The sequence below is a fragment of the Aquarana catesbeiana genome, linkage group LG08, assembly GCF_042186555.1.
Source record: "Aquarana catesbeiana isolate 2022-GZ linkage group LG08, ASM4218655v1, whole genome shotgun sequence".
NCBI lineage: Eukaryota > Metazoa > Chordata > Amphibia > Anura > Ranidae > Aquarana > Aquarana catesbeiana.
In genome coordinates this window covers 306,728,506-306,755,875 of record NC_133331.1, presented here as the reverse complement: position 1 = coordinate 306,755,875, position 27,370 = coordinate 306,728,506, and the positions used below count along the sequence as shown (strand labels likewise).

At 41.3% G+C, this 27,370-nt stretch overlaps 2 protein-coding genes across 3 annotated transcripts in view; one reads left to right on the top strand and one right to left on the bottom strand.

The window, feature by feature from the left end:
• LOC141105079 (uncharacterized) overlaps positions 1-27,370 on the bottom strand; it is a 222,784-nt gene that overhangs the window by 36,965 nt on the left and 158,449 nt on the right. The window lies entirely within an intron of this gene.
• Positions 1-27,370, top strand: part of LOC141105494 (uncharacterized) — a 63,528-nt gene that overhangs the window by 8,208 nt on the left and 27,950 nt on the right. The window contains exon 9 of the mRNA XM_073595350.1: positions 762-1,796. Within this exon, the coding sequence (XP_073451451.1) occupies positions 762-1,796 (1,035 nt within the window). The remainder of the gene's footprint in view (positions 1-761; positions 1,797-27,370) is intronic.

Sequence of the window (27,370 nt, the reverse complement as noted above, 5' to 3'; positions counted from 1 at the left end):
AGGAGATACTGTACACCATATGAAAGGTGCATCTCCATTCCTCAATATCATGTCACATTCCCAACAAATGAGGAGGAGATACTGTACACCATATGAAAGGTGCATCTCCATTCCTCAATATAACGTCATGTTCCCAACAAATGAGGTGGAGATACTGTACACCATATGAAAGGTCCATCTCCATTCCTCAATATCATGTCACATTCCCAACAAATGAGGAGGAGATACTGTACACCATATGAAAGGTCCATCTCCATTCCTCAATATAACGTCATGTTCCCAACAAATGAGGAGGAGATACTGTACACCATATGAAAGGTGCATCTCCATTCCTCAATATAACGTCATGTTCCCAACAAATGAGGAGGAGATACCGTACACCATATGAAAGGTCCATCTCCATTCCTCAATATAACGTCATGTTCCCAACAAATGAGGAGGAGATACTGTACACCATATGAAAGGTCCATCTCCATTCCTCAATATAACGTCATGTTCCCAACAAAGGAGGAGGAGATACTGTACACCATATGAAAGGTCCATCTCCATACCTGAGTATACCATCACGTTATGAGGTAGATAAAGGTTTCTCTCCATTCTCCACCAAAAAATTGTCATCATTGTAGAAATGCTATTACCCAGTGATGTTTGGGTGTATTGTATCTGGTTTGTCTTCGTAGTTTGGTGTTATAATTTCACCTAAATTCATGCCAGAGATGGACATAGGAATACCTCAGAGATTTATTTTATTTTTTCTTCAGGTTCTAATGCAGAAGATAAAGGCATCACACAATGTCCTCCAGAAGCAAATCCTATTACTGATAATATACATGACAGACCTCACCTGGAGGAATCAATGGATACGTCTAATCCTGAGGAATGTTCTGCTAAATCCCAGTCTAGGACTTCTAATTGCCAACCAATATCTGAAAGTGCGGATACATCAAGAGATCCATCTAGGGGATGTCAAACGGATGAAGGTCCTTCTTCCTGTTCAGATTTTGCTCAGAAAGAAAAGCCTAATCTACCCCAAGAAAGTCACACAGGCAAGGACTTATTCTTATGTTTAGAGTGTGGGAAACGTTTCATCCACGAAGTTGATCTTGTGAGACACCAGGAAATTCATACAGATCTTTTTACCTGTTCGGAGTGTGGAAAATGCTTCACTCGTAAAGGACATCTTCTTGACCACCTCAGAATTCACTCAGGGGAGTCTCTTTTTTCATGTTCAGAATGCGGGAAATGTTTTGCTCAGAAAGCAAAGCTTAAGAGACACCAGAAATGTCACACAAATGGGCGCCCATACTCATGCTTAGACTGTGGGAAGACTTTCACTCAGAAAGAGAGGCTTCAAAGCCATCAAAGAATTCATAAAGGTGAGGACCCTTATGCCTGTTCACAGTGTGGAAAATGTTGCTTTGATAAAAAAGCACTTATTACACACCAGAGATATCACACAGGTGAGCGCCCCTTCTCATGTAAAGAGTGCGGGAAGAGTTTCATTCACAAAGAATACCTTCATAACCACTTCAAAATTCACATAGGCGTGCGTCGTTTCTCGTGCACGGAGTGCGGGAAAAATTTCCTTTACAACAGGGACCTTGCTATACACCACAGAGTACACACGGGCGAGCGCCCTTTTTTATGTTCAGAGTGCGGGAAGTGTTTCCCTTTCAAAAGTGGACTTGTTACACATCAGAGAGTTCACACGGGTGAGCGCCCCTATTCTTGCGCAGAGTGCGGGAAATGTTTCATCGAGAAAGGAGGCCTTCTTAAGCATCTGAGAAATCACATGGGCTGAACTTCCCTTTCACTCAGAAAAAGAACTTCTTACACAGGACAGGGGAGCTTCCCTACTCTGCTCGTTCTCCACCTAGCCTCTCCAGAAGTCACACTCCTACGGGTCCTCTTGATGTTCCGAGAGTGAAAATAAAAAATAAAATAAGTAAAATAAATTTGATTAGACAGAGTACTCGCAGCTGCTGACAAGGTCGAAAAAGTACGGGTCCTCTTGATGTTCCGAGAGTGAAAATAAAAAATAAAATAAGTAAAATAAATTTGATTAGACAGAGTACTCACAGCTGCTGACAAGGTTGAAAAAGTACGGGTCCTCTTGATGTTCCAAGAGTGAAAATAAAAAATAAAATAAGTAAATAAGTAAAATAAATTTGATTAGACAGAGTACTCGCAGCTGCTGACAAGGTTGAAAAAGTACGCTTGTAGCAAATGTATATCTTGTACAACCTGAGGGCTAAAGTGTTTGTAAAACCCGAACAGTGAACTTCTTTTCTGTTGTCCCTTTTTGTTCCGTTAAATAAACCATTGAAAGCATTTTGTTATATTTGTTCAATACGTGTAGATAAATATACTGCCTGTACTACAATCCTAACATCTCCTCCCCTCAAAAACCTCTCCTCCCCCTGTGTTGTCGAGGTGGATTGGGGCCCTACCATAGTATGACAACACTGCTCTTCAAGATACACTATGTTGTCAAAAGTATTGGTACGCCTGCCTTTACATGAACTTTAATGGCATCCCAGTCTTAGTCCGTAGGGTTCAATATTGAGTTGGTCCACCCTTTGCAGCTACAACAGCTTCAACTCTACTGGGAAGGCTGTCCACAAGGTTTAGGAGTGTGTCTATGGGAATGTTTGACCATTCTTCCAGAAGCGCATTTGTGAGGTCGGGCACTGATGCTGGATGAGAAGGCCTGGCTCGCAGTCTCCGCTCGAATTCATCAAAGTCAGGACTCTGTGCAGGCCCGTCAAGTTCCCTCCACCCCATACTCGCTCATCCACACTACATTGTCAAAAGTATTGGGCCACCTCTCCAAATCATTTGGTGGAGGGGGGGATTATGGTGTGGGGTTGTTTTTCAGGGGTTGGGCTTGGCCCCTTAGTTCCAGTGAAGGGAACTCTTAAAGTGTCAGCATATCAAGACATTTTAGACAATTTCATGCTCCCAACTTTATGGGAACAGTTTGGGGTTAGCCCCTTCCTGTTCCAACATGACTGCGTCAAGTTCCTCCACCCCAAACTCGCTCATCCATGTCTTTATGGACCTTGCTTTGTGCACTGGTGATCAGTCATGGCTGGAACAGGAAGGGTCCATCCCCAAACTGTTCCCACAAAGTTGGGAGCATGAAATTGTCCAAAATGTCTTGGTATGCTGACGCCTTAAAGTGGTTGTAAACCCTTACACACCACTTTTACCTACAGGTAAGCCCATAATAAGGCTTACCTGTAAGTACTGGAAATATCTGCTTAACCAGCACGGAAGGGCCCTAGCAGTCAAGGGGCCATTCATGGTTTCTGAAGGGTCCTGAAGCTTCTAGTTATGTCTATGATCCATTATAAACCCTCCTCTACTCAGTATGCCTCAGTTTTGTGAAAAAGTAGTACAAAGGGCATGAATAGAACGCAATAATTACAAAAATCATATTTTCCTTTTCATCCATTGTGGTACAAAGGAATTCAAAACAGTTTGGACGTCCAAAAAGCATTCCAACTGACAGGTGGGCAAAAAAGCTAAGCCTTACTAGAAGGACTAAGGAATGTCTACAGACCAAAAGCTGCCTGAAGAACCAGTGCCTGAATCTGAATTAATAACTTGAGGCTTCCTAGTAGGGTAGCCTACCAATACTACCAAGGGGAGAGAACACAGGTTCAACCTGATGTTCCAGATCAGGATGAAAAGGACAACACCAGAAGGAATGCGTTCACATGGAAGGGCAAACAGAATCTGAGGCTGTGAGAAGCTGATTAGGCCAGAACCCACCAAAACTAAGTGAAACAATAACAAATTCCCAACAAATCGAAAAACGGACCCACAACCTAATGAGGTCAACAAAATAAAAAATAACTGGGAATAATCCCAAGGAGTAATAGGTGCCAAAGCGAACCTAGTAAAAACAAAAAAACATAGGTCCAGGCAAGAAGGTCAGCTGGTCTAAATGAGAAGATTGCAGTTCTATTAACCACAACCTTTTGGGTCAAGGGGACAAATAAACTCTGTGAATAAAAGAGGTTGCCAAGCAACACAATCAACCACAACAAGCAAGGTTCACCAGAGAATGTACAGCCCAATTACAACCCAATAGCCCACAAGGGTATAAAGCGACCCCATAGCCCACTAGAGGGTCCAGAGGAGACTAGAGTGACTACTTCAGGCACCTGATGAGGTTGAGTGATTACATCAAAGGCTGCCTGATCCACAGAGACAGGGCCACAGGCAGATCCGTTATTGCAGGGAGGGGGTCAGAAGAAAGCCGGGATGGAAAGGAAGGCCTTACCTTGTTCCATCTACTATTATTAGACCTTGTGAAATGCTCACTATTCCCACTGAGGGCGACTCACCAGGCAGATTTAGATGGATAAATAAGGGATTTACAGACATGTACTCACTATTGTCTTTTGATGGCATGAAATCCTTAAAATTTCGGGAGACGACCTCAACCAAGAATATTACCATAATATACAACTACAACCCTTTGTCTCCTCTTACGGTTTTAAACCCTACTGGTCACCAATCTTTGAAAATGAATGCCATACAGACCCCCACTCTCCAGGTCTTAGGAGCTGAGTAAAACCCTGCCTGATGAAGATTGAGAGGAGTTCAACGTTTATTTAATATTTTTAGCCTTGGAGAATTCATACAAAGTACTTTTTTGATGGTACCTCACTGCTCCTATGTACCCCTAATACTCGCCATTCTGCTTTCATAATTGTGGACATTATTCTTTGCTTCCAGGCACAGAGGTTATGTAACCAAGCCAACTCTTTAGTAGACAAAGTAGCTGGTTGCAACTTACACAAATATCCATTGGAAGCTTTGTTGAACAAACCTAAAAGCCCAAAATCTAAAATGTGCCATGGTCTACCAACAAACAAATTAGCTTTGTATTCAATTATACCAAACAAACCATAGCTCCCTTTTGGAAATCTCCAGTACTAAACTTCTCAGAAGTCAAGGCCCACCTTAATGGGACCATGAATATTAAAAAAATCGATGGCTATTATATTGGACACCCACAAGAGATTCCTTAAAATCTGGTCCCTGTGGATAGCCTACTCTCAATAATACAGCCTTTCACTTTTAAAGCTGGTTTAATGATCTAGAAGCCCTTGGGGATAAGGATCAATCCTTCCCCTCCCCCCAAGAAAACTCTTCCTTTCTTTCCCTGTGGCTTCCTCTTTCTCCCTTGTCCACCCACCCATCATTTTGGCATTCAGTTGGGGTTCCTCAGGGGGGTGATCAGTAGAGAAGTGTCCTCTTACATTAGTGGTCAGTGAAGAAGTGTCATCTTACATTGATGATCAGTAGAGAAGTGTCATCTTACATTGGTGATCAGTAGAGAAGTGTCATCTTACATTAGCTGTCAGTGAAGAAGTGGTATCTTACATTGATGGTCAGTGGAGAAGTGTCCTTTTACATTGGTAGTCAGTAGAGAAGTGTCCTCCTACATTGGTGGTCAGTGAAGAAGTGTCAGCTTACATTGGTGGTAAGTAGAGAAGTGCCATCTTACATTGGTGGTCAGTTGAGCAGTGTCATCTTACATTGGTGGTCAGTAGAGAAACCTCCCTATACATTGGTTGTCAACAGAGAAGTGTCCTCTTACTGTACATTGGTGGTCAGTGTCATCTTACATTGGTGGTCAGTGTCATCTTACATTGGTGGTCAATAAAGAAGTGGTCAGTAGAGAAATGTCCTCTTACATTAATGGTCAGTAGAGAAGACCCCCTTACATTGGTGGTCAGTAGAGAAGTGCTATCTTACATTGGTGGTTAGTAGAGAAATGTCCTTTTATGTTGGTGGTCACTGGTCAGTAGAGAAGCCCCCCTTAGATTGGTAGTTAGTAGAGAAATGTCCTCTTACATTGGTGGTCACTGGTCAGTATAGAAGCCCCCCTTAGATTGATAGTTGAGAAATGTCCTCTTACATTGGTGTTCACTGGTCAGTATAGAAGCCCCCCTTACATTGGTGTTCAACAGAGAAGTGTCCTCTTATATTGGTGCTCAGTAGAGACGTGTCATCTTACATTAGTGGTCAGTAGAGAAGCCTCCCTTAGATTGGTAGTTAGTAGGGAAATGTCCTCTTACATTGGTGGTCACTGGTCAGTATAGAAGCCACCCTTACATTGGTAGTCAACAGAGAAGTGTCCTCATATATTGGTGCTCAGTAGAGACGTGTCATCTTACATTGGTGGACAGTAGAGAAGTGTTCTCTTACATTAGTGGTCAGTAGAGGAGTGCCATCTTACATTGATGGTCAGTAGAGAAGCACCCCTTACATTGGTGGTCAGTAGTTAAGTGCCATCTTACATGTCAAATATTGAAGTATGTATTCTCAACTCAAAAAAGGATCTTCTCTTGCTCTCAGTCTCCTCCAAACGTTCAAGTTTAATCGTTTTGATGCTGTGATAGGACTTCTGTTTAGAGGGTGGCTATGTTCGTTCTCCATGGTTTTACCGTATGCAGGAACGTAGCCACCCTCTCGATGGACATGGGTCTATGAACTATGAGAATGTGTAGTGTGCATAGAGCAGTGCACATGGCCACAACTAACGTGTAATGCTTGTTCTACACAAATGGAAGTGGAGAGGAAAAGGAGAGGTTCGGGAGTTCACGGAGAATGTTACACGGAGGAGACATACAAACACAGTAAGCAACCATTTAATGAAAAACAGATTACATGGCCATTACGTAGTGGATGTGTATGGATTGTTTTAGTTAAAGATAATTTTTAGCATCACTTTGATGTTACAATTTACGAAAACCATTTTTTTTCCTGCGTGCTTCACAATGTGGCATCAAAAGGGGAATAAAGATTTCCTAAAACGCACACTTTCCCTTTGAGTGTTACCATTCCTCTACATTACATATAAAAAGTCACGGTAATGTGATATAACGTATGATATAACGACTTGCTGATTATATATTGTGTTTTAAATATAGAGGAGGGGGGGTGCAAATTACGTAAATGGCAAAAATTACAGAATTTTTTTTTTTTTTCTTATTTTTAACAATTTATTTCCAATCAGAATCAAGGAAACACAAATATTTGTTTTCAAATTGGCTCCCAAATCAGGTCAGGTCTTATTACTAGAGATACGAGTGATGCCATGTGACTTCCCAGAATCCTCTTCACTCCTACGGAAAGCCCCAACCATAGATGATCTCCGGGGTGATTTGCTTACTGTCCACCAGTTGGCGATCTCGGACAGCGTTGGTGGATTACACACACAGGAAGTGATGTAACATACAGACAGGAAGTGATGACGTGTAGAAACAGGAAGTTCCAGGTGAGAGGTCAGACTACTAGAAATAAGGACGTGCTGTATTAGCATACTCTCCACAAAGATGGTCAAGGTTAGTTTGACAGGCAGGAAGTGATGCAACATTGGCAGGAAGTGATGTTACAGACAGACAGGACATTCTAAGCGAGTTGGAAGGAAGTGGAGAAGAGACATTGCCGGAATCGACAGACGAGGTAATAAGATATTATTATTTACTCTAGAGTCGCCACCTCATCCCTTTAAAACCGAACACATATTAATTACACAGGTTCTGTGGATTTTTTAAGGTGGTAATTACTTGGTGTCTTATCTGCATTAAATTAGCCTAAGAAACGGTGTAATTCATGCCCCATCATGTCCATCCTCATCCTCCATTGTCAAATCATTGTGATGACTTTTATCTCCAGGGAATGTTACTGTATAATATAAAAGCTAAGTACCTTATTCCTTCTGTCGCTGCATCTGAGCCTTTGATAAGAAGGGCAACGGCAAGACAGGACTAACTGGCAATAATAGGTCCAACCCGTGTATGTCTAACTTTTAAATAGGTCTAACGTGTGTATGTCTAACTTTTATTTTATCTATGGGGATGGAGTGATATAATGTGAAATGGTTTAGGCGCACGCTGTTGTTTCCTAAATGACGCAGCGGCGTGTATTGCAAACAAATGGCAGCTCAGATGGTCAGAAGCACCCAAAACCTAAAAAAAAAAACTCTATTGACATACAGTAAAAAAAGTATACCCCCCCAAAAATAAATAATTCCAAAACACCACCCCTAGAAACGAAAGCCAACTTTATTTTATAGGATGGCCTTCCAAAAATATTAAGAAAAGCAGCTTGCCATGACCAGGAACACTGCCGTGATAGCAAGTTTAAAAAGCCCTCCAAGGCAAAGAGGCTATGGATCCAAGTCTACTCATGAATAGGGAAGGTACTGGGTTGCAACCTACAGAAAGGTCCAGTGGAAGGTTTACTGAGCAAGCCTATCCAAAATGTCCCACCATCTACCACTAAACCATTTAGCTTTATATTCAATGCTACTAAAGGAACCGTAGCTCACTCTTAGAAATCTCAGTTTTTAGCTTTTTGGAAGTCAAAATCCATCTGAACCGGACCATGACTAGTAGGAAATTGGCTAGTAGATTGGACAAACACAAGAGATCCCTTAAAATCTGGTTTACTAGCCTACTCCCGATACTAGAGCCATACAATTTTATAAAGATGGGTAAATGACCGAAACGCCCTTGGAGATGATCCATTAAAGTCCATAGGTGACCACCAAAGTGCAAATCTTGTTCATCTGTGACTCCCACTTCAGTGTTTCACCGCCAAAAAACCCCCACAATAACCACTTACCAGATGATAAGAGGTCTAACAGGTCTCAAAATATGGCAGGAACACTGAGAGAATCCAGTGGAAGGTCTACTGAACAAGCCTATCCAAAATCTCCCACCATCTACTACTAAACTATTTAGCTTTAGATTGAGTGCTACTAAAGGAACCATAGCTCCCTCTTGGAAATCTCCAGTACTGAACTTCCTAGAAGTCAAAATCTGCCTGATCGGGACATGACTAAAAAAAAAAAAAAATTGATGGCTAGTAGATTAGACAAACACAAGAGATTTCTTAAAATCTGGTTTACTAGCCTACACCTGATACTAGAGCCATACAATTATAAAGATAAATGACCGAAACGCCCTTGGAGATGATCCATTAAAGTCCATAGGTGACTACCAAAGTGCAAATCTTGTTCATCTGTGACTCCCACTTCAGTGTTCCACCACCAAAAACTACACATTAACCACTTACCAGATGGTTAGAGGACTCCTGATAATAAGAGGTCTAACAGGCTGCAAAATATGCCAGGGATGCAAACAGGTAAGGCAACATGTGCAAAACGAAAAAATTGCATTCTTTTTGGATTGATTTGTTAAGTTACTGTTGTTTTGATGCATTTGTAATGAAATTCATTTTAATTTAGTTTTGTTTATTCGTTTTCGACTGGATTCACATTTTTCCAATGGATTCGGAGTATTGGAATCGAATTTGAATCAAAAATGTTAAATCGATCCGAATTTATTGTGAAGAATAGCTGGTTCTATTCTAAAAGAAATTCGAATGACGATTATATTCTTTCCATTTTTTTTTCTATTCTAGTCTTTTTTTTTCTATTTTATTCTATTCTTTTCTATTCTATTCCTTTATTTTCTATTTTATTATTTTGTTCTCTATTCTATTTTTTCTATTTATTCTATTCTTTTTTTTTTCTGTTCTTTTTTATTTTATTCCCTTATTTTCTATTCTACTTTTTTCTATTCTTTTATTATCTATTCTGTTCTGCTGTTTTACTCTATTATTTTCTATTCTGATTTATTATATTCTATTCTTTTTGAAATTCAAATTTATGAAGACGGCTATATTCATTCTTTTTTATTCTATTCAAATCTATTCTATTCCTTTATTTTTTTATTCTATTGTTTTCTATGCCTTTATTTTCTATGCTATTCTTTTATTCTATATTCTATTTTGCTCTTCTTTACTCTATTCTTTTCTATTCTGTGTTATTCTATTCTTTTTGAATTTATGAAGACAGTTATATTCTTTCTATTTTATTCTATTAAAATATATTCTATTCCTTTATTTTCTATTCTATTTTCTATTTGTTTATTTTCTATTCTATTTTATTCTATTGTTTTTTTTTTCTATTCTATCCCATTCGAATTCATGAAGACAGCTGTATTCTTTCTATTCTATTCCTTTACTTTCTATTCTATTCTTTTCTATTGTTTTATTCTGTTCTGTTATTTGCAAACTTTGGCTAAGATGGCTATATTCACTGATACACTTAGTCTTTAAAGGAAATCAGCAATAGTCAGCAATATGTTTATTTCAAATTTGTTTTTAAATTCCTACATTGGTGGTCAGTAGAGAAGTGTTCTTTTATACTGGTGGTCAGTGAAGAAGTCCCACTTACATTGGTGGTCAGTGGAAGTGTCATTATACTTTAATGGTCAGTAGAGAAGTGTCCTATTACATTGCATTGTTGATCAGTATAGAACCCCCCTTATCCCCCTTATAATGGCAATCAGTGAAGAAGATCACCTTAAATTGGTGGTCAGTAGAGACGTCCCCCTTGCATTGGTGGTCAGTAGAGAAGTCCCCCTTTCATTGATGGTCAGCAGAGAAGCCCCTCTTGCATTGGTGGTCAGCAAAGACGCTCCCCTTGCGTTGGTCAGTAGAGAAGCTCCCCTTGCGTTGGTGGTCAGCAAAGAAGCTCCCCTTGCGTTGGTGGTCAGCAGAGAAGCCCCCCTTGCGTTGGTGGTCAGCAGAGAAGCCCCCCTTGCGTTGGTGGTCAGCAGAGAAGCTCCCCTTGCGTTGGTGGTCAGCAGAGAAGCCCCCCTTGCGTTGGTGGTCAGCAGAGAAGCCCCCCTTGCGTTGGTGGTTAGCAGAGAAGCCCCCCTTGCATTGGTGGTCAGCAGAGAAGCCCCCCTTGCGTTGGTGGTCAGCAGAGAAGCCCCCCTTGCGTTGGTGGTCAGCAGAGAAGCCCCCCTTGCGTTGGTGGTCAGCAGAGAAGCCCCCCTTGCGTTGGTGGTCAGCAGAGAAGCCCCCCTTGCGTTGGTGGTCAGCAGAGAAGCCCCCCTTGCGTTGGTGGTCAGCAGAGAAGTGCTATCTTACATTGGTGGTCAACAGAGAAGTGTCCTCTTACATTGATGATCAGCAGAGAAGCGCTCCTTACATTGATGGTCAACAGAGAAGTGTCCTCTTACATTGATGGTCAGTAGAGAAGTGCCATCTTACATGTCAAATATTAAAGTATGTATTCTCAACTCAAAAAAAGTACCTTATATTGCTCTCACCCTCCTCCAAATGTTCTAGTTGAATCCTTTTGATGCTGTGATATGTCTTCCTATTAAAGGTTTGGCTACGTTCTTTCACCATGGTTTTTCTGTATGCAGGAATGTAGCCACCCTCTCGATGGATGGACATGGGTCTATGGGATGTGTAGTTTGCATAGAGCGGTGCACATGGCCACAACTAATGTGTAATGCTTGTTCTAAACAAATGGAAGTGGAGGGGGAAAGGAGAGGCTTGCGAGCTCACGTAAATTAAAACCCAATATGCAACAACTTCATGAAAATCAGATTACATGGCCATAAGTAGTGGATGTGTATGGATTGTTTTTGGAGAATAAGGATATAGTTTAACATCACTTTTAATGTTATGTTGATGTTACAATTTCCGAGAACCATTTTTCTCCCCGCGTTCTTCACAATGTGGCATCAAAATATAAAGCTCTCCTAGAATGCACATGTTCCCTTTTGAGTGTTACCATTTCTCTACATTACATAAAAGTCACGATAATGTAATATAATGTGAATGGTCAAACTTGCTTATTATATATTGCGGTAAATATGGGAGGGGGGGGTGCAAATTATGTAAATGGCAAAAATTACAGAGATTTTTTTTTTTTTTCTTATTTTTATCCATTTATTCCCAATAAGAATCAAGGAAACAAAGACATATGTATCTAAATTGACTACCAAATCAGGTTAGGTCTTTATTAATAGAGATACGAGTGATGTCATGTGACTTCCCAGAACCCTCTTCACAACTGCGGAAAGCCCCAACCATAGATGATCTCCGGGGTGATTTGCTTACTGTCCACCAGTTGGCGATCTCTGCCGGATTACACACACAGGAAGTGAGGTAACACAGAGACAGGAAGTGATGACGTGTAGAAACAGGAAGTTCCAGGTGAGAAGTCAGACTACTAGAAAGAAGGACGCGCTGCATTAGCATACTCTCCACAAGATGGCCAACGTTAGTGTGACAGACAGGAAGTGATGTAACGTTGACAGCCAGGAAGTTGTAGGCGAGTTGGAAGGAAGTGGAGAAGAGACATTGTCGGAATCGACAGACGAGGTAATAAGAAATTATTATTTACACACAGTGACGCCCCGTCATGTCCATCCTCGTCCTCCATTGTCAAATCATTGTGATATCTTTAATATCCAGCGAGTGTTGCAATTTGGGATGAGCCGAACAACACCACCCCGCCCCCCCCCCACGAGTCGGTATGCAGCAGAACATGCGAACATAAATATATATATATATTCTCTATTTAATCTCTATAGAGATATATATCTATATCTCACAAAAATAAGTACATTTTTGTAAATATTTTATTCTATCTCTCATGGGACAACACTGAAGAAATTACACTTTGCTACAATGTAAAGTAGTGAGTGTACAGCTTGTATAACAGTGTAAATTTGCTGTCCCCTCAAAATAACTCAACACACATCCATTAATGTCTAAACCGCTGGCAACAAAAAGTGAGTACACCCCTAAGTGAAAATGTCCAAATGGATCCCAATTAGCTATTTTCCCTCCCCAGTGTCATGTGACTCGTTAGCGTTACAAGGTCTCAGGTGTGAATGGGGAGCAGGTGTGTTAAATTTGGTGTTATCGCTTTCACTCTTTCATACCGGTCACTGGAAGTTCAACATGGCACCTCCATGGCAAAGAACTCTCTGAGGATCTGAAAAAAAAAGAATTGTTGCTCTACATAAAGATGGCCTAGGCTATAAGAAGATTGCCAAGACCCTAAAACTGAGCTGCAGCACAGTGGCCAAGACCATACAGCGGTATAACAGGACAGGTTCCACTCAGAACAGACCTCGCCATGGTCCACCAAAGAAGTTAAGGTCACGTGCTCAGCGTCATCTCCAGAGGTTGTCTTTGGGAAATAGACGTATGAGTGCTGCCAGCATTGCTGCAGAGGTTGTAGGGATGGGGGGGTCAGGTCAGCCTGTCAGTGCTCAGACCATACGCCACACACTGCATCAAATTTGTCTGCATGGCTGTCATCCCAGAAGGAAGCCTCTTCTAAAGATGATGCACAAGAAAGCCCGCAAACAGTTTGCTGAAGACAAGCAGACTAAGGACATGGAGTACTGGAACCATGTCCTGCGGTCTGATGAGACCAAGATAAACTTATTTGGTTCAGATGGTGACAAGCGTGTGTGGCGGCAACCAGGTGAGGAGGACAAAGACAAGTGTGTCTTGTCTACAGTCAAGCATGGTGGTGGGAGTGTCATGGTCTGGGGCTGCATGAGTGCTGGGGAGCTACAGTTCATTGAAGGAACCCTGAATGCCAACATGTACTGTGACATACTGAAGCAGAGGATGATCCCCTCCATGCAGAGACTGGACCGCAGGGCAGTATTCCAACATGATAACGACCCCAAACACACCTCCAAGATGACCACTGCCTTGCTAAAGAAGCCGAGGGTAAAGTTGATGGACTGGCCAAGCATGTCTCCAGACCTAAACCCTATTGAGCATCTGTGGGGCATCCTCAAATGGAAGGTGGAGGAGCGCAAGGTCTCTAACATCCAACAGTTCATGGAGGAGGGGAAGAGGACTCCAGTGGCAACCTGTGAAGCTCTGGTGAACTCCATGCCCAAGAGGGTTAAGGCAGTGCTGGAAAATAATGGTGGCCACACAAAATATTGACACTTTGGGACCAATTTCGACATTTTCACTTAGGGGTGTACTGACTTTTGTTGCCAGCGGTTTAGACATTAATGGCTGTGTGTTATTTTGAGGGGACAGAAAATTTACACTGTTATACAAGCTGTACACTCACTACTTTACATTGTAGCAAAGTGGCATTTCTTCAGTGTTGTCACATGAAAAGATAGAATAAAATATTTTGCGTATGTATGTATATAAAATGTTCTCAAATACACTGCCACTAACTGAATAACCTGCCTGCTTAATCTAAATCAAGCTATCTCTCTGTCCACACCAACAACACTACACAGGGCCGCCATGTAAGCAGCCTTATATAGTGTGGGGCATGGACTTAGTCCCCCTGAGCCATGATTGGCCAAAGGCACCCTACCTTTGGCCAATTAAGGCTCTCTTAGCAGAGGGCGCTGTGATTGGCCAAAGCATGCAGATCAGGTGCATGCTTTGGCCAATCATCATACAGCAATGCACTGTGATCTCGCAGTGCATTGTGGGGCGTTCTGCAGAGCTCGAATTTGCCGCAAACGCCCCATAATGTTCACTGTTCTGCGAACGGAAGAACACCCGATGTTCGACCCGAACATCAAGCTCATCCCTAGTTGCTATATAATATAAAAGCTAAGTACCTTATTCCTTCTGTCGCTGCATCTGAGCCTTTGATAAGAAGGTCAACGGCAGGACAGGATTATTGACAATAATGGATCCAACCTGTGTATGTCTAACTTTAAATAGGTCTAACTGGTGTATGTCTAACTTTTATTTTATCTATGGAGGGTGCGGTGGATTGGCGTGATATAATGTGAAGTGGTTTTGATTTTTTTTTTTTTTTTCTCTCTTAAACGACGCATGATGGCATGTTGCAAACAAGAAGCAGTTCCAAGAACAGATGGTCAGAAGTGAATGCTTCGATTTGATCAGTAGTCCCCCTTACATTGGTGGCCAGTGGAGAGGTCCCCCTTACATTGGTGGCCAGTGGAGAGGTCCCCCTTATATTGGTGGCCAGTGAAGAGGCCCCCCTTACATGGTTTCTTTAGAGGAACACAGGGGGATTTTATGGCGCCAAAATACATCAAACTTTATATAAAACACATTTCTTTTATTGCTTCAAATGTTAAAAATGGGGGCATAAAAATTGCATCCCAATGGAACATTGATTAAAATCTTAAATATACACATAATACATATCTATACAGATGTTGTGCATGTTGTTCGACATGTTTCGCTATACTGCTTCTTCAGGAACTGTAAAGCATATGTAGCTATGAAGAACTAGATATCATCAGTACTGTTATCACATATAAATTGCATACATTTATAACTATATGTTGCTTTTGCTACCAAGGTTTTTGAAACAAAGACAACACAGTGTGTATCACAAAATCCTGACAACATATAAAAATCAAGTATTAGGTCTGAGTAGTGGTCTAGAACTCATCCAGAGGGAAATATATATATATATATATATATATATATATATATATATATATATATATATATATATATATATATATATATATATAATATATGCACCACATACAGTGCCTTGAAAAAGTATTCACACCCCTTGACATTTTCCACGTTTTGTCATGTTACAACCAAAAACATCAATGTATTTTATTGGGATTTTATGTGATAGACCAACACAAAGTGGCACATAATTGTGAAGTGGAAGGAAAATGATAAATGGTTTTCCAAATTTTTTTTACAAATAAATATGTGAAAAGTGTGGGGTACATTTGTATTCAGCCACCTTTACTCTGATACCCCTAACTAAAATCTAGTGGAACCAATGGCCTTCAGAAGTCACCTAATTAGTAAATAGAGTCCACCTGTGTGTAATTTAATCTCAGTATAAATACAGCTTTTCTTTGAAGCCCTCAGAGGTTTGTTAGAGAATTTTAGTGAACAAACAGCATCATGAAGGCCAAGGAACACACCAGGCAGATTAGGGATAAAATTGTGGAGAAGTTTAAAGCAGGGTTAGGTTATAAAAAAAAATATCCCAAGCTTTGAACATCTCACGGAGCTCTGTTCAATCCATCATCAGAAAATGGAGAGAATGGCTCAACTGCAAACCTACCAAGACATGGCCGTCCACCTAAACTGACAGGCCGGGCAAGGAGAGCATTAATGTGAGAAGCAGCCAAGAGGCCCATGGTAACTCTGGAGGAGCTGCAGAGATCCACAGCTCAGGTGGGAGAATCTGTCCACAGGACAATTAGTCGTGCACTCCACAAATCTGATTTTTATGGAAGAATGGCAAGACGAACACCATTGTTGAAAGAAAGTCATAAGAAGTCCTGTTTGTAGTTTACGAGAAGCCATGTGGCGGACACAGCAAACGTGGAAGAAGGTGCTCTGGTCAGATGAGGCCAAAATTTTACTTTTTGGCTTAAAAGCAAAACGCTGTGTGTGGCAGAAAACTAACACTGCACATCACCCTGAACACACCATCCCCATCGTGATACATGGAGGTGACAGCATCATGTGGTGGGGAGGCTTTTCTGCAGCAGGGACAGGGAAGCTGGTCAGAGTTGATGGGGAAGATGGATGGAGCCAAATACAGGGCAATCTTAGAAGAAAACCTGTTAGAGTCTGCAAAAGACTCAAGACTGGGGCAGAGGTTCACCTTCCAGCAGGACAACGACCCGAAACATACAGCCAGAGCTACAATGGAATGGTTTAGATCAAAGCATATTCATGTGTTAGAATGGCCCAGTCAAAGTCCAGACCTAAATCCAAATGAGAATCTGTGGCAAGACTTGAAAATTGCTGTTCACAGACGCTCTCCATCCAATCTGACAGAGCTTGAGCTATTTTGCAAAGAAGAATGGGCAAAAATGTCACTGTCTAGATGGGCAAAGCTGGTAGAGACATCCCCAAAAAGACTTGCAGCTGTAATTGCAGCGAAAGGGGGTTCTACAAAGTATTGACTCAGGGGGGCGCCATACAAATGCCCCCCCCCCCCCCCACACACACACACACACACACACTTTTCACATATTTATTTTAAAAAAAAATTTGAAAACCATTTATCATTTTCCTCTCATTTCACAGTTTTGTGCCACTTTGTGTTGGTCTATCACATAAAAAACCCAATAAATTACATTTACATTTTTGGTTGTAACATGACAAAATGTGGACAATTTCAAGGGGTATAAATACTTTTTCAAGGCACTGTATGACGATGGAGACCACAGGGTGAGCACCAGGAAGTACATGTTTCTGTATGATAAAAAAACAATAAGGCCATAAAAATTCATCTAACAATGGGTAATAAGGTGGACGCAAGAAGCAGCGGCTCAAAAAAGGGGCCCTCAATTACCTTAAACTGATTATCAATGTTGCTACAAATGTCCAAGAAAATAGAAGGGAAGGGATGTTACATCTTGAGAGCCTTCCGCCAAAGTGGATAAAATAGATTGTCATCATATCAGCCTTCCAAAAGCTCACCAGCCAAGTTCTAGACTCACTTAGAGCCCGTGCTCCATCTGGTGATGAACAAGACACCAGGGGGATGAATATACAAATATATCTAATATCTATATCGACAACACCCTAACAGAAAGAGGAAAAGGCTCAGTGATTTGATGCACCACCAGCTAGTGACGTGTGCATGCGCCACGAGTACTGATCTGCCATCTTAGAAAGTCTCTCAATCAGGATGGACATCTCACAGACAGGGGAACTTCCGGAACGTCCACCAGATGGAACTGGGGCAGATGACGAACACGCTGGGAACCGGAAGCGCCCACTCATGCGTCACTAGACGGCGAGATCCCGAGTCCCGGTCCACCATATTTGAAGATCCATCCAACCAGATGGACATCTCACAGACGAAGGAATGGGCCAGCAATCCCCATGCTGGAGTTGAAGGGGCGGAACCAATCCAGCCCCAAATCCAAGACCCCCAGGGGAGAGCACTGGAGGACTAGTCGTGCAGGTACGATAGGCACTGGTGCCCACCTCAGGCGGGAAAAAGGACATAGCATTCAAGATGCCATATCCAGGGGAGACACCCCACACATCCGTACAATGTACAATTCACAAATATGGTGACTCCCAGTAATCCAAAATGTCAAAACTGGAAAATACAAGTAAACGCAAGAAAATAAGTGTATATATTGGGCAAGTTGGTTAAAATAAGGCCCTCAAGCCGGGTCTAAGAAGAAACAAACTTTAGATATGAAACCAGGGGACATTAACAACAGATCAATTGACACCAAACAGTCCCCACTACTGCCACCTAGGCACATATCACTCTGTTAGGCAATCCGACCACGAACCAGAGTAACATACAAGTACATACATCTACATATATATCAATAGTAATGGCATCTCAAAGTAAACAACCTGGGAGGAGAGTTCATTGGCAGGCTTTTGGAATTCTAAAAAAAAGGCTTGATGCTCATATCTTCATTCAGGCTACTGGATACTTGGTGGCTGATAATTTATAAATCCACCTCCCTTCACTTTGTAAAAGTTTTTTTTATCAATGTCTCCTCCTCTTTCATCTGGGGGGACATGATCAAGAGTGAAAAAATGGACATTAGACAGATAGAATCCATGGTACAATCCTATGCGTCTACTGGTAGGGGTTTACATTTTCTTCTTAAAGATCAGGGAAACATGATCCCTGATCCGATGGAACAAGGGTATCTTCGTTTTCCTAATGTAGTGAGCACCACACTTGCATTGCATGATATAGACAATGCCAATTGTCTGACAATTGGCAAAAAAAATCAAGGCTTCCATACCTGGACGTTGGGTAGTGTGATCTGGCAGGCATTAAGGACTTAAGTGCAAAAATTGCACTTACCACAAGGGGCAGTGCCCAACTTACTAGTTTTCCAAGGTTTCCGAGATCTACGGAAAGTAATTTAAGGGTAGGAGTTAATATATTTGGAGACCACCTCATCAGCAGTAAGTAGATGCCAATATCTTTCCATTATGTGTCGGATTTTTTGATGTTGTCCTGAATATGTGGTAATCAACCTGGTAATGGACGTGGTATATTGATGCTTTTTATTTTAATGGATCAATCCATCCTTATCCTACAATTTAGCATGGGGTTACGGTAGATCCTTTTTGAAAAAGCGTATAACCCAATATAAAGACGGTATTCGAGAGCTTTGGCTTCCCTCTCAAAATCCTCCTGTCTAGTTCAGTTTCTCCTGATACACAGTATTCCGTATAATCAATACTTGTGTATCAATGGAGTAGGGTGTGAGCTGGCCACGTGGAGAATAGTATTTCCAGAGGTTGGTTTTCTGAATAGTGTAGAACCCAAGCTCTGGTCCTCATTAATGAAAATACTAACATCCAAAAATTCAATGGACTTCAAAGTAAAACTTGAGATTTAAATCATTGTGTTCCAAAATAGTTAGAAAAAAGTCCAATTCCTGTCTAATACCCATCCACAAAAAAAAAGATGTCATCTATGAACCTTTTCCATATTAGAATCGTATCAATGTATTCATGTATTGCCTCATCAAAGAGGTTCTGCTCCCACCCCCCCCCAGGTAGAGGTTCGCATAAGAGGGGGCACACCTGGTCCCCATAGCTCCCCCCTGAACCTGGAGCTAGTGGGATCTTGGAAACATGAACAAATTGTGGGTCAGGTGAAAACTCAACAGATCAAGAACAAATTGGTTATATGGTTCCACCAATGTATCCCGCTGGGAAATGAAGCCCTCCACAACCCCAACCCCCCTGTCATGCGGGATGGAGTTGTAGAGGGCCTCCACATCGACTGCAACCAACCATGAATTTGCGGGCACATGGATACCATCGAATATCCTGTACATAAGATGGTAGGGATAATGCGTGTGGATGCAAGTAGTCAGCTACCAGCTGGCTGGCCGATTCTGTAAGGCAACCATTGCCTGAAACAATAGGTCTGCCAGGTGGCTGATCCAAATTTTTGTGAATCTTGGGTAAGGCTTGCAGAGTGGGAGTTCTTGGATTGGAGACATTCAAAAACTCCCACATAGATTTATCAATGGTACCTTTTTGTGTACCCTCGGCCAATCAGATTTTTATATTTGGTCTGGGTAGTATCTACAAAAGACGAAGGGACCCGTCTTTACCAGTTTATATTCTTTAAAATTTTCTGTACCATGGATTCATACTGTGTCGTGTCCATACCCACTATGTTTCCACACTTGTCGGATGGTTTGATCACAAGATGGCGGTTCTGTCTTAATGAAGATATGGGCTCTAATTGTACGTGGGAAAGATTGGAAACTTCAGTGACTCTCAAACTGGTTTGTTCTAACTCTATAACAACTTGCTGTGTAAAGGCCCAAATGTTTGGGTTGTCTTGCAGTAGGGGAAATGCTCAGGATTTAGGTTTGTATATCTGTGGAGGTTCGAAGCAAGTCAATCCAGAGGGGTCTAACCCACCACAACCAGCACCAATGGAATCGGGTACTAGCTGGGGAGGAAGATCCTCTATGGTATTGCCCTCCTTCCATATCTCCATTAAGTCCTCCAATGTTTTTTATCATTAGTGGAAAATTCTTTCCATAAGGGATTATACAATGAATTCTGTCCAGCAGTTTTTAGAATCTTTATCATAAAGCACCTTAAACAGTCTCCGGGCAAATAGGTGGACATCCTTAATCAAATCAAAGTAGTCCACTCACTGCTCAGGACAGAAAGTGAGGCCCAGACAAAGGACTTGTGTCTGGGCTTCTGTCAATTCAAAGGAAGAAAGGTTAATTACTTCAAGTTTTGTTTGTTCAAATTCTGCTTGGGTGTAGCACTCTCCACATTGAATACTTTAACATTGAATACTTTCTTGGGGTCTATCATGGGATTGGCTACAAAGATGGGTGCTGGACGTAAGTCCCCCGAAACCGTGCCGATATTTGATACGCTTACCTTGGCCTCAGAAGATAAGTTAGGTGGAATAGTAGATGAGGAAACAGGGCTAGGTGCCACGGGTGGTAAACCACCTTGTGTACGTGAAGAAGAGTGTTCAGAGATTGAGGGTTGTGAGGAACTTGAAGGGTGATGTGCTCGATCAGAACTGGGAGTGCGTTTAGGTACGGATGAGTGTATACCCTGAACTTCATTTTTCCGTTTATGTAAAAAATGGGACTGCTGTCTTGGATGAGTAGCTTGAGCCTGAGATGAGGAAGCAGAGGAGAAAGAAGATGCATCAGAGTCATTAGGATCATTTAGAGTATTGGTAGATAGAGTCGGATAGCTATTTCTCCCTCTTCTCATGGTGGACAATGAGCGGAGTTGGAGTTATAGGCTAAATTATCCCAAATTAATTTCTTTTCTTTGGTTTTTCTTACATTGGTGGTCTGTAGAGAGCAGTCTGCTTACATTGGTGGTCAGTAGAAAAGAGCCTCCTTACATTGGTGGTCAGTAGAGCAGCCTCCTTACATTGGTAGTCAGTAGAAAGGAGTCATCTTACATTGGTGGTCAGTAGAAAGGAGCTTTCTCTTACATTGGTGGTCAATAGAAAAGAGTCCTCTTACATTGGTGGTCAGTTGAAAGGAGTGTGCTCTTACATTGGTGGTCAAATCTTCATTTTATATATTTTATATTGCTCTCTGCCTCCTTCAAATTTAATTTTTTTTGCTGCTGTGATCCAACTTCTTCTTAGAGGGTGGCTACATTCTTCTTTTTCCATGGTCTCACTGTATGTAGGAACAAAGCCAACCTCTCGATGGACATGGGTCTATGGCAGGGATATGCAATTAGCGGACCTCCAACTGTTGCAAAACTACAAGTCCCATCATGCCTCTGCCTCTGGGTGTCATGCTTGTGGCTGTCAGAGTCTTGCTATGCCTCATGGAACTTCTAGTTCTGCAATAGCTTGAAGTCCTCTAATTGCATATCCCTGGTCTATGGGATTTGTACTGTGCATAGCGTAGTGCACTACTCATTGTAAGCGAATGGAAGTGAGAGGGAAAAGGAGAGGTTCGGGAGCTCATGGAGAATAAAAACACAGTTAGCAACAATTACACTAATGTGATATAATGTGAATGGTCAGGCTTGCTGATTATATATTGTGGTAAATATAGGGGGGGGGGGCGCAAATTGCGTATATGGCAAAAATGACAGAATTACATTTTTTTTAATTATTTTTAAAAATGTATTACCAATAAGGAAAACAGAAATATTTGTATCCAGACTGGCTCCCAAATCCGGTCAGGTCTTACTATTAGAGACACGAGTGATGTCATGTGACCTTCCAGAATCCTCTTCACTCCTAGGGAAAGCCCCAACTATAGATGATCTCCAGTGTGATTTCCTTACTGTCCACCAGTTGGCGATCTTGCATAAGGCTGGTGGATTACACGCACAGGAAGTGATGTAGCATACAGACAGGAAGTGAGGACATGTAGAAACAGGAAGTTCCAGGTGAGAGGTCAGACTACTAAAAGTAAGGACGCGCTGTATTAGCATACTCTCCACAAGATGGCCAACGTTGTTTTGACAGGCAGGAAGTGATGTAACATTGACAGGAAACAAAGAAAGACGATGACAGGAAGTTCTAGGCTAATGGAGAGGAAACATTGTCGGAATCGACAGATGAGGTAATAAGATATTATTATTTACACACAGTAACGCCCCATCATGTCCATCCTTGTCCTCCATTGTCAAATCATTGTGATGACTTTTATCTCCCGGGAATGTTGATATTTAAAATTAAAATCTAAGTCCATTTTTCCTTCTGTCGCTGCATCTGAGCCTTTCATAAGAAGGTCAACAGCAGGACAGGTTTAAATGGCAATAATAGGTCCAACCAGTGTATGCCTAACTTTAAATAGGTCCAACCAGCGTATGTCTAACTTTTATTTTATCTATGGAGATGGGGGTGCGGTGGATGGGAGTAAAAAAATTGGAAATGGTTTAGGCGCACGCTGTTTCTTAAATGATGCAGCGGCGCGTGTTGCAACAATAAAAATTCCAAAAAACCACCCCTAGAACCAAAAGCCAACTTATTTTATAGGATAGTCTTCCAAAAAAAATTAGGAAAAGCAGCTTATTATTAACAGGAACACTGCCCTGAAATCAACCAAATTGAAGTTAAAAAAGCCCCCCAAGGCTATGGATCCAATTCTACTCAAGAATGTGGGAGGAAGAACCCAAGGACTCTATAGTGCAGTATAAGATAACACTATTATTTAAAAAAAAAAAAGTACTCACAAACAATGCAATTGAGACAAACCTGTAAAAGTGCATCGCTCAGCCTAACGGCGTGATGACGTCAACTCTAGGCTTCACCCTTAATTTACTCACTGCCTCTTGTACAAAGTTTATTTTCTTACTTTTTATGGTTCTTCCAAAGATATCTAAGGGTTCCTCAGTTTGTGGCTAACTGACCTCCCAGTTTATGGTGCCAGCGTAATTCCAGATCCAACTCCACTTGGCAAAGCCAGCTGCGTAACAGAAATAATAATTTTATCTGTCTGTAGGGGGTGAATTCTGACCACCTCTGTACAGGAGGCATTCTTCCCACTGGCCCCATAATAAGGGGCATTTTTTTTTTTTTTAATATTCTTTATTTATACAAAGGTGCCAAGAATCCATTGAATACAATATCAAATTCAATATACCACAAAATAAATATCCAATTCACCAACTTCATAACTACATAATACTATATATGGCAGATTAATGCACCATAACAAACTCCAACAGTTATCTCCTTCCCCCTTTCTCCTTGTTCCCCTCCCAAAAAAAAGAAAAGAAAACCCCCACCTACACATATATATATATATATATATATATATATATATATATATATATATATATATGTGTGTGTGTGTGTGTGTGTATGTGTGTGTGTGTGTATATATATATATATATATATATATATATATATATATATATATATATATATATATATATATATATATATATATATATATATATATATATATATATATATATATATATATATATATATATATATATATATATAATCATCTCCTCCCCCACCTCCCCCCCCCCTCCCCCCCAGGAAGAGGATCGCACGCATGTATTGGCTCTAGAGAGAGGAATACCTCATTCTCCTAATCATCTTTCCAAAAGTAACTTCCCTTCATCCGAATATATAAATTTTACTCAGTGTGACCTTGTTTTAGTATATTGTTCTCTTCTGTCCTGTGCAGTGTGCACTAGGTCCTCCATTGCATTAATATTCCTAACCTTGTGGAGCCACATTATGCTGGAAAGATCCTAACCCTCCCACTATCGTTGAGTAAAACATGCTTTAGCAGCATTAACCGGGTGGCACAAAACTGATTACCTATATGTCTGGGGTGGTATTTGTGAGCAATGTAACAGGAAGAAAGCAGGGTCTTCCGGTATTGGGCGGTCAGTAAATTTTTATGCGATCTTCTGTACTTCGGACCAGTACTGTTTTTAATCTTAGGGCAGAGCCAAAAAATATGAAAAAAGGTAAAATAAGAAAAAAATACCACGCTACCTAACACAAATAAAAGGCTAATAAAATGGCCGCAGCTCAAACTTGTGATATACACAAACCAATGTATACAAAAGAAAAAAGAAAGCTGCGCAAAATGGTTAAAATGAAAATAAAAGTGAGTGAGCACCGTGATGAAACGAAAAACAAGCTAGATACCACTGAGAACAAAAAAATTTGAAAAGTCCTCAATAAGTAATAAAACAGTCCAGTGATAACAGTGAGGGTGAAAAACTCCTTGATACAAAGACACCACCCTCTGGTGTAATCCTCCATCACATAGAGTGCACGCTTACCAGAGGGCAAGCTTGAATAAGCCTGTGTGATTGGTCAGTGTCCGGACATCAATCCAGCAGCAGCAACTTTCTGTAGCTACACCGAAGGTAAGCCAGGTGACCTCAAATCAACGGGTATACAGGGTAAGGCACCGATCAAAAACCCAAGAGAATGGAGAGAAACTCACCATAGTGTAAATCGGGCTAATAAGGTTTATTAAAAATGAAAGGTTACACTTACATGAAACTAATGATAAAACATCCATAAAAAATTGCCGGCCAGCTTGCAGACACCTGTCCGCACACGAGGTACACCGCGATGACGTCAGCATGTCAATCTCCCGACATACGTTTCGTCTCAAAATGACGTTGTCTGGGGAACGGGCGACGCACTGACTCATTGCATTAAATACATTTACAAACAACCACGCCTCATTGTGAAACCTGAGTGGCGGGACCTGATTACCTCATTCCAAGGTTAAAACTAACAGGTGTTATATTAGAATACCAATAAAAGCAGGTACAAAAAAGGTTAAAAAATGAAAATAAAAACTAGCAGAGGACAGAAGCAATATAGAATTGTATATAAAAAAACAATGCAATAGAAATGCCAAACCTCATCTGCGCACCAGCACAGAAGTGGCCATAATAAAAATAATGATGATAATTGAGTGTTAGCCCCGCTCTACCCCCTTGCGGGGAAAGTGGTCATAACACTCCAAAAAATGCACATTAAGAATAAATCGCCACTGGTAACACATGGCAATTAGTGTATCCAGAGCGCACAAAATAAAAGGCTAGTTGTCTATCACTACTGGCCAGTGAGTAAGCCTTCCACATTGGTAATGAAAAGCAAATCTTGCAATATGTCACAAAAAACTTTGTGGTATCTAAATCACATGTTCAGGAGACCAGCAGGGACCAAGAATGACCTCTAATGATCCCTACTGGTCTAGTAACATCAAACATTACCAATGAGCCGGTATGTATATATATTTATTTAAAAAAATATATAAAAAAATATAAGTATGGCCACTGAGGATTCACATCAAGTACACATATACAAAGTATCAAGGCTTATGAATTATCAATAAATGCATTCAGATCAACGTCTATGAGACTGGATGCTTGGGGAAGCCATTTATTATATTTGTCACATACTCATTGAGTCTAACCGAGAGGGGGCGTTTAGTCCTGCCCACATACTGTAGCCCACAAGGGCATTGGAGCAGGTAAACGACCCCCTCAGTAGAGCATGTGATGAATGGCTTAATCTCAAATTCCATCAAGGTACTTGATGATATGAATTTATGAGTTCTCCTATGCACACATTCACTCAGAGCACACCCTACACCTCCTACATTGATGGAACCCAGTCAGATTCTCGAAGAACCCCCTCTTCATAGGGGGGGATCGAGAACATTAGGAGCCACTTTATCTCTAAGGTAAGGGGCTCCCTTATAAATAACCTGTGGTTTGACGGGGAGGACAGTGTTAAAAATCTGGTCGTTGGTAAGAATGTGCCAGTGTTTTCTGATAAGTTTTCCAACATTCCTATGTTGTATGGAATAGGTGGAAATAAAGGGGACAGAAGGTGCCCTATCCCTGTTGGGTGATCTTTCCCTAAGCAACTCCTATCAATTAATGACACCTCAATTAATGACATTGGTATTTAATTCCTCCAATAAAGAGGTCCAAATCAACTTGTCTGCCATCCCATAGGAGGAGAATGTCGTCTATGTACCTGGCCCATAGCACAACCTGGGGTTTCTGATGGGCATAGACGACATCCTCCTCCCAAAGGGCCATAAAAAGGTTCGCCAAGCTTGGGGTGTATTTGGCCCCCATGGCGACCCCTCTGTCCTGTCTATAAAACTGGCCACTGAACAAAAAATAACTCCAGGATGCCGCAAATTGGAGCAATTCCTTGATAAAGGAAATTTGTTTGTCTAATAAATCCAAATCCCGCCCGAACAAATTTCCTTTATCATGGAATTGCTCCAATTTGCGGCATCCTGGAGTTATTTTCTGTTCGGTGGCCAGTTTTAAAGACAGGACAGAGGGGTCGCCATGGGGGCCAAATACGCCCCGAGCTTGGTGAACCTTTTTATGGCCCCTTGGGAGGAGGATGTCGTCTAGGCCCATCAGAAACCCCAGGTTGTGCTATGGGCCAGGTATATACACGACATCCTCATCCTATGGGATGGCAGCTGAGTTGATTTGAACCTCTTTATTGAGTAATTAAATACCAATACCAGAGGTATTTTTCTCAATTATGAGGCCAGCCAGACTGAAATCAATTTTCTAGATTTGAAAATTGGGGTGAGGGGCGATCAGTTTACAACTGCTACTTTTTTCAAGAGCACTGAACATAATTATTACATCCCAATTGATAGCTGCCACCATGAGGCATGGCTTAGATCAGTGCTGAAGAGCCAGTACATAAGCCTGAAGCGAAATTGCTCTGATAACAGGGAATTTTTACTTCAGGCGCAGACTCTGACTAAACCCTTCTAAAAAAGGGTTACTCAGACGCCTTCCTGAAAAATACCTTGGATGAGGTGTCATTGATGGGAGTGAGTTGCTAAGGGAAAGATCACTCAACAGGGATAGGGCACCTTCGTCCCCTTTATTACCACCTAATCCATACAACATAGGAATATTGGAAAACTTATCAGAAAACACTGGCACATTCTTACCAATGACCAGATTTTGAACACTGTCCTCCCCATCAAACCACAGGTTATTTATAAGGGAGCCCCTTCCCTTAGAGGTAGAGTGGCTCCTAATTTTCTCGATTCCCCCCTAT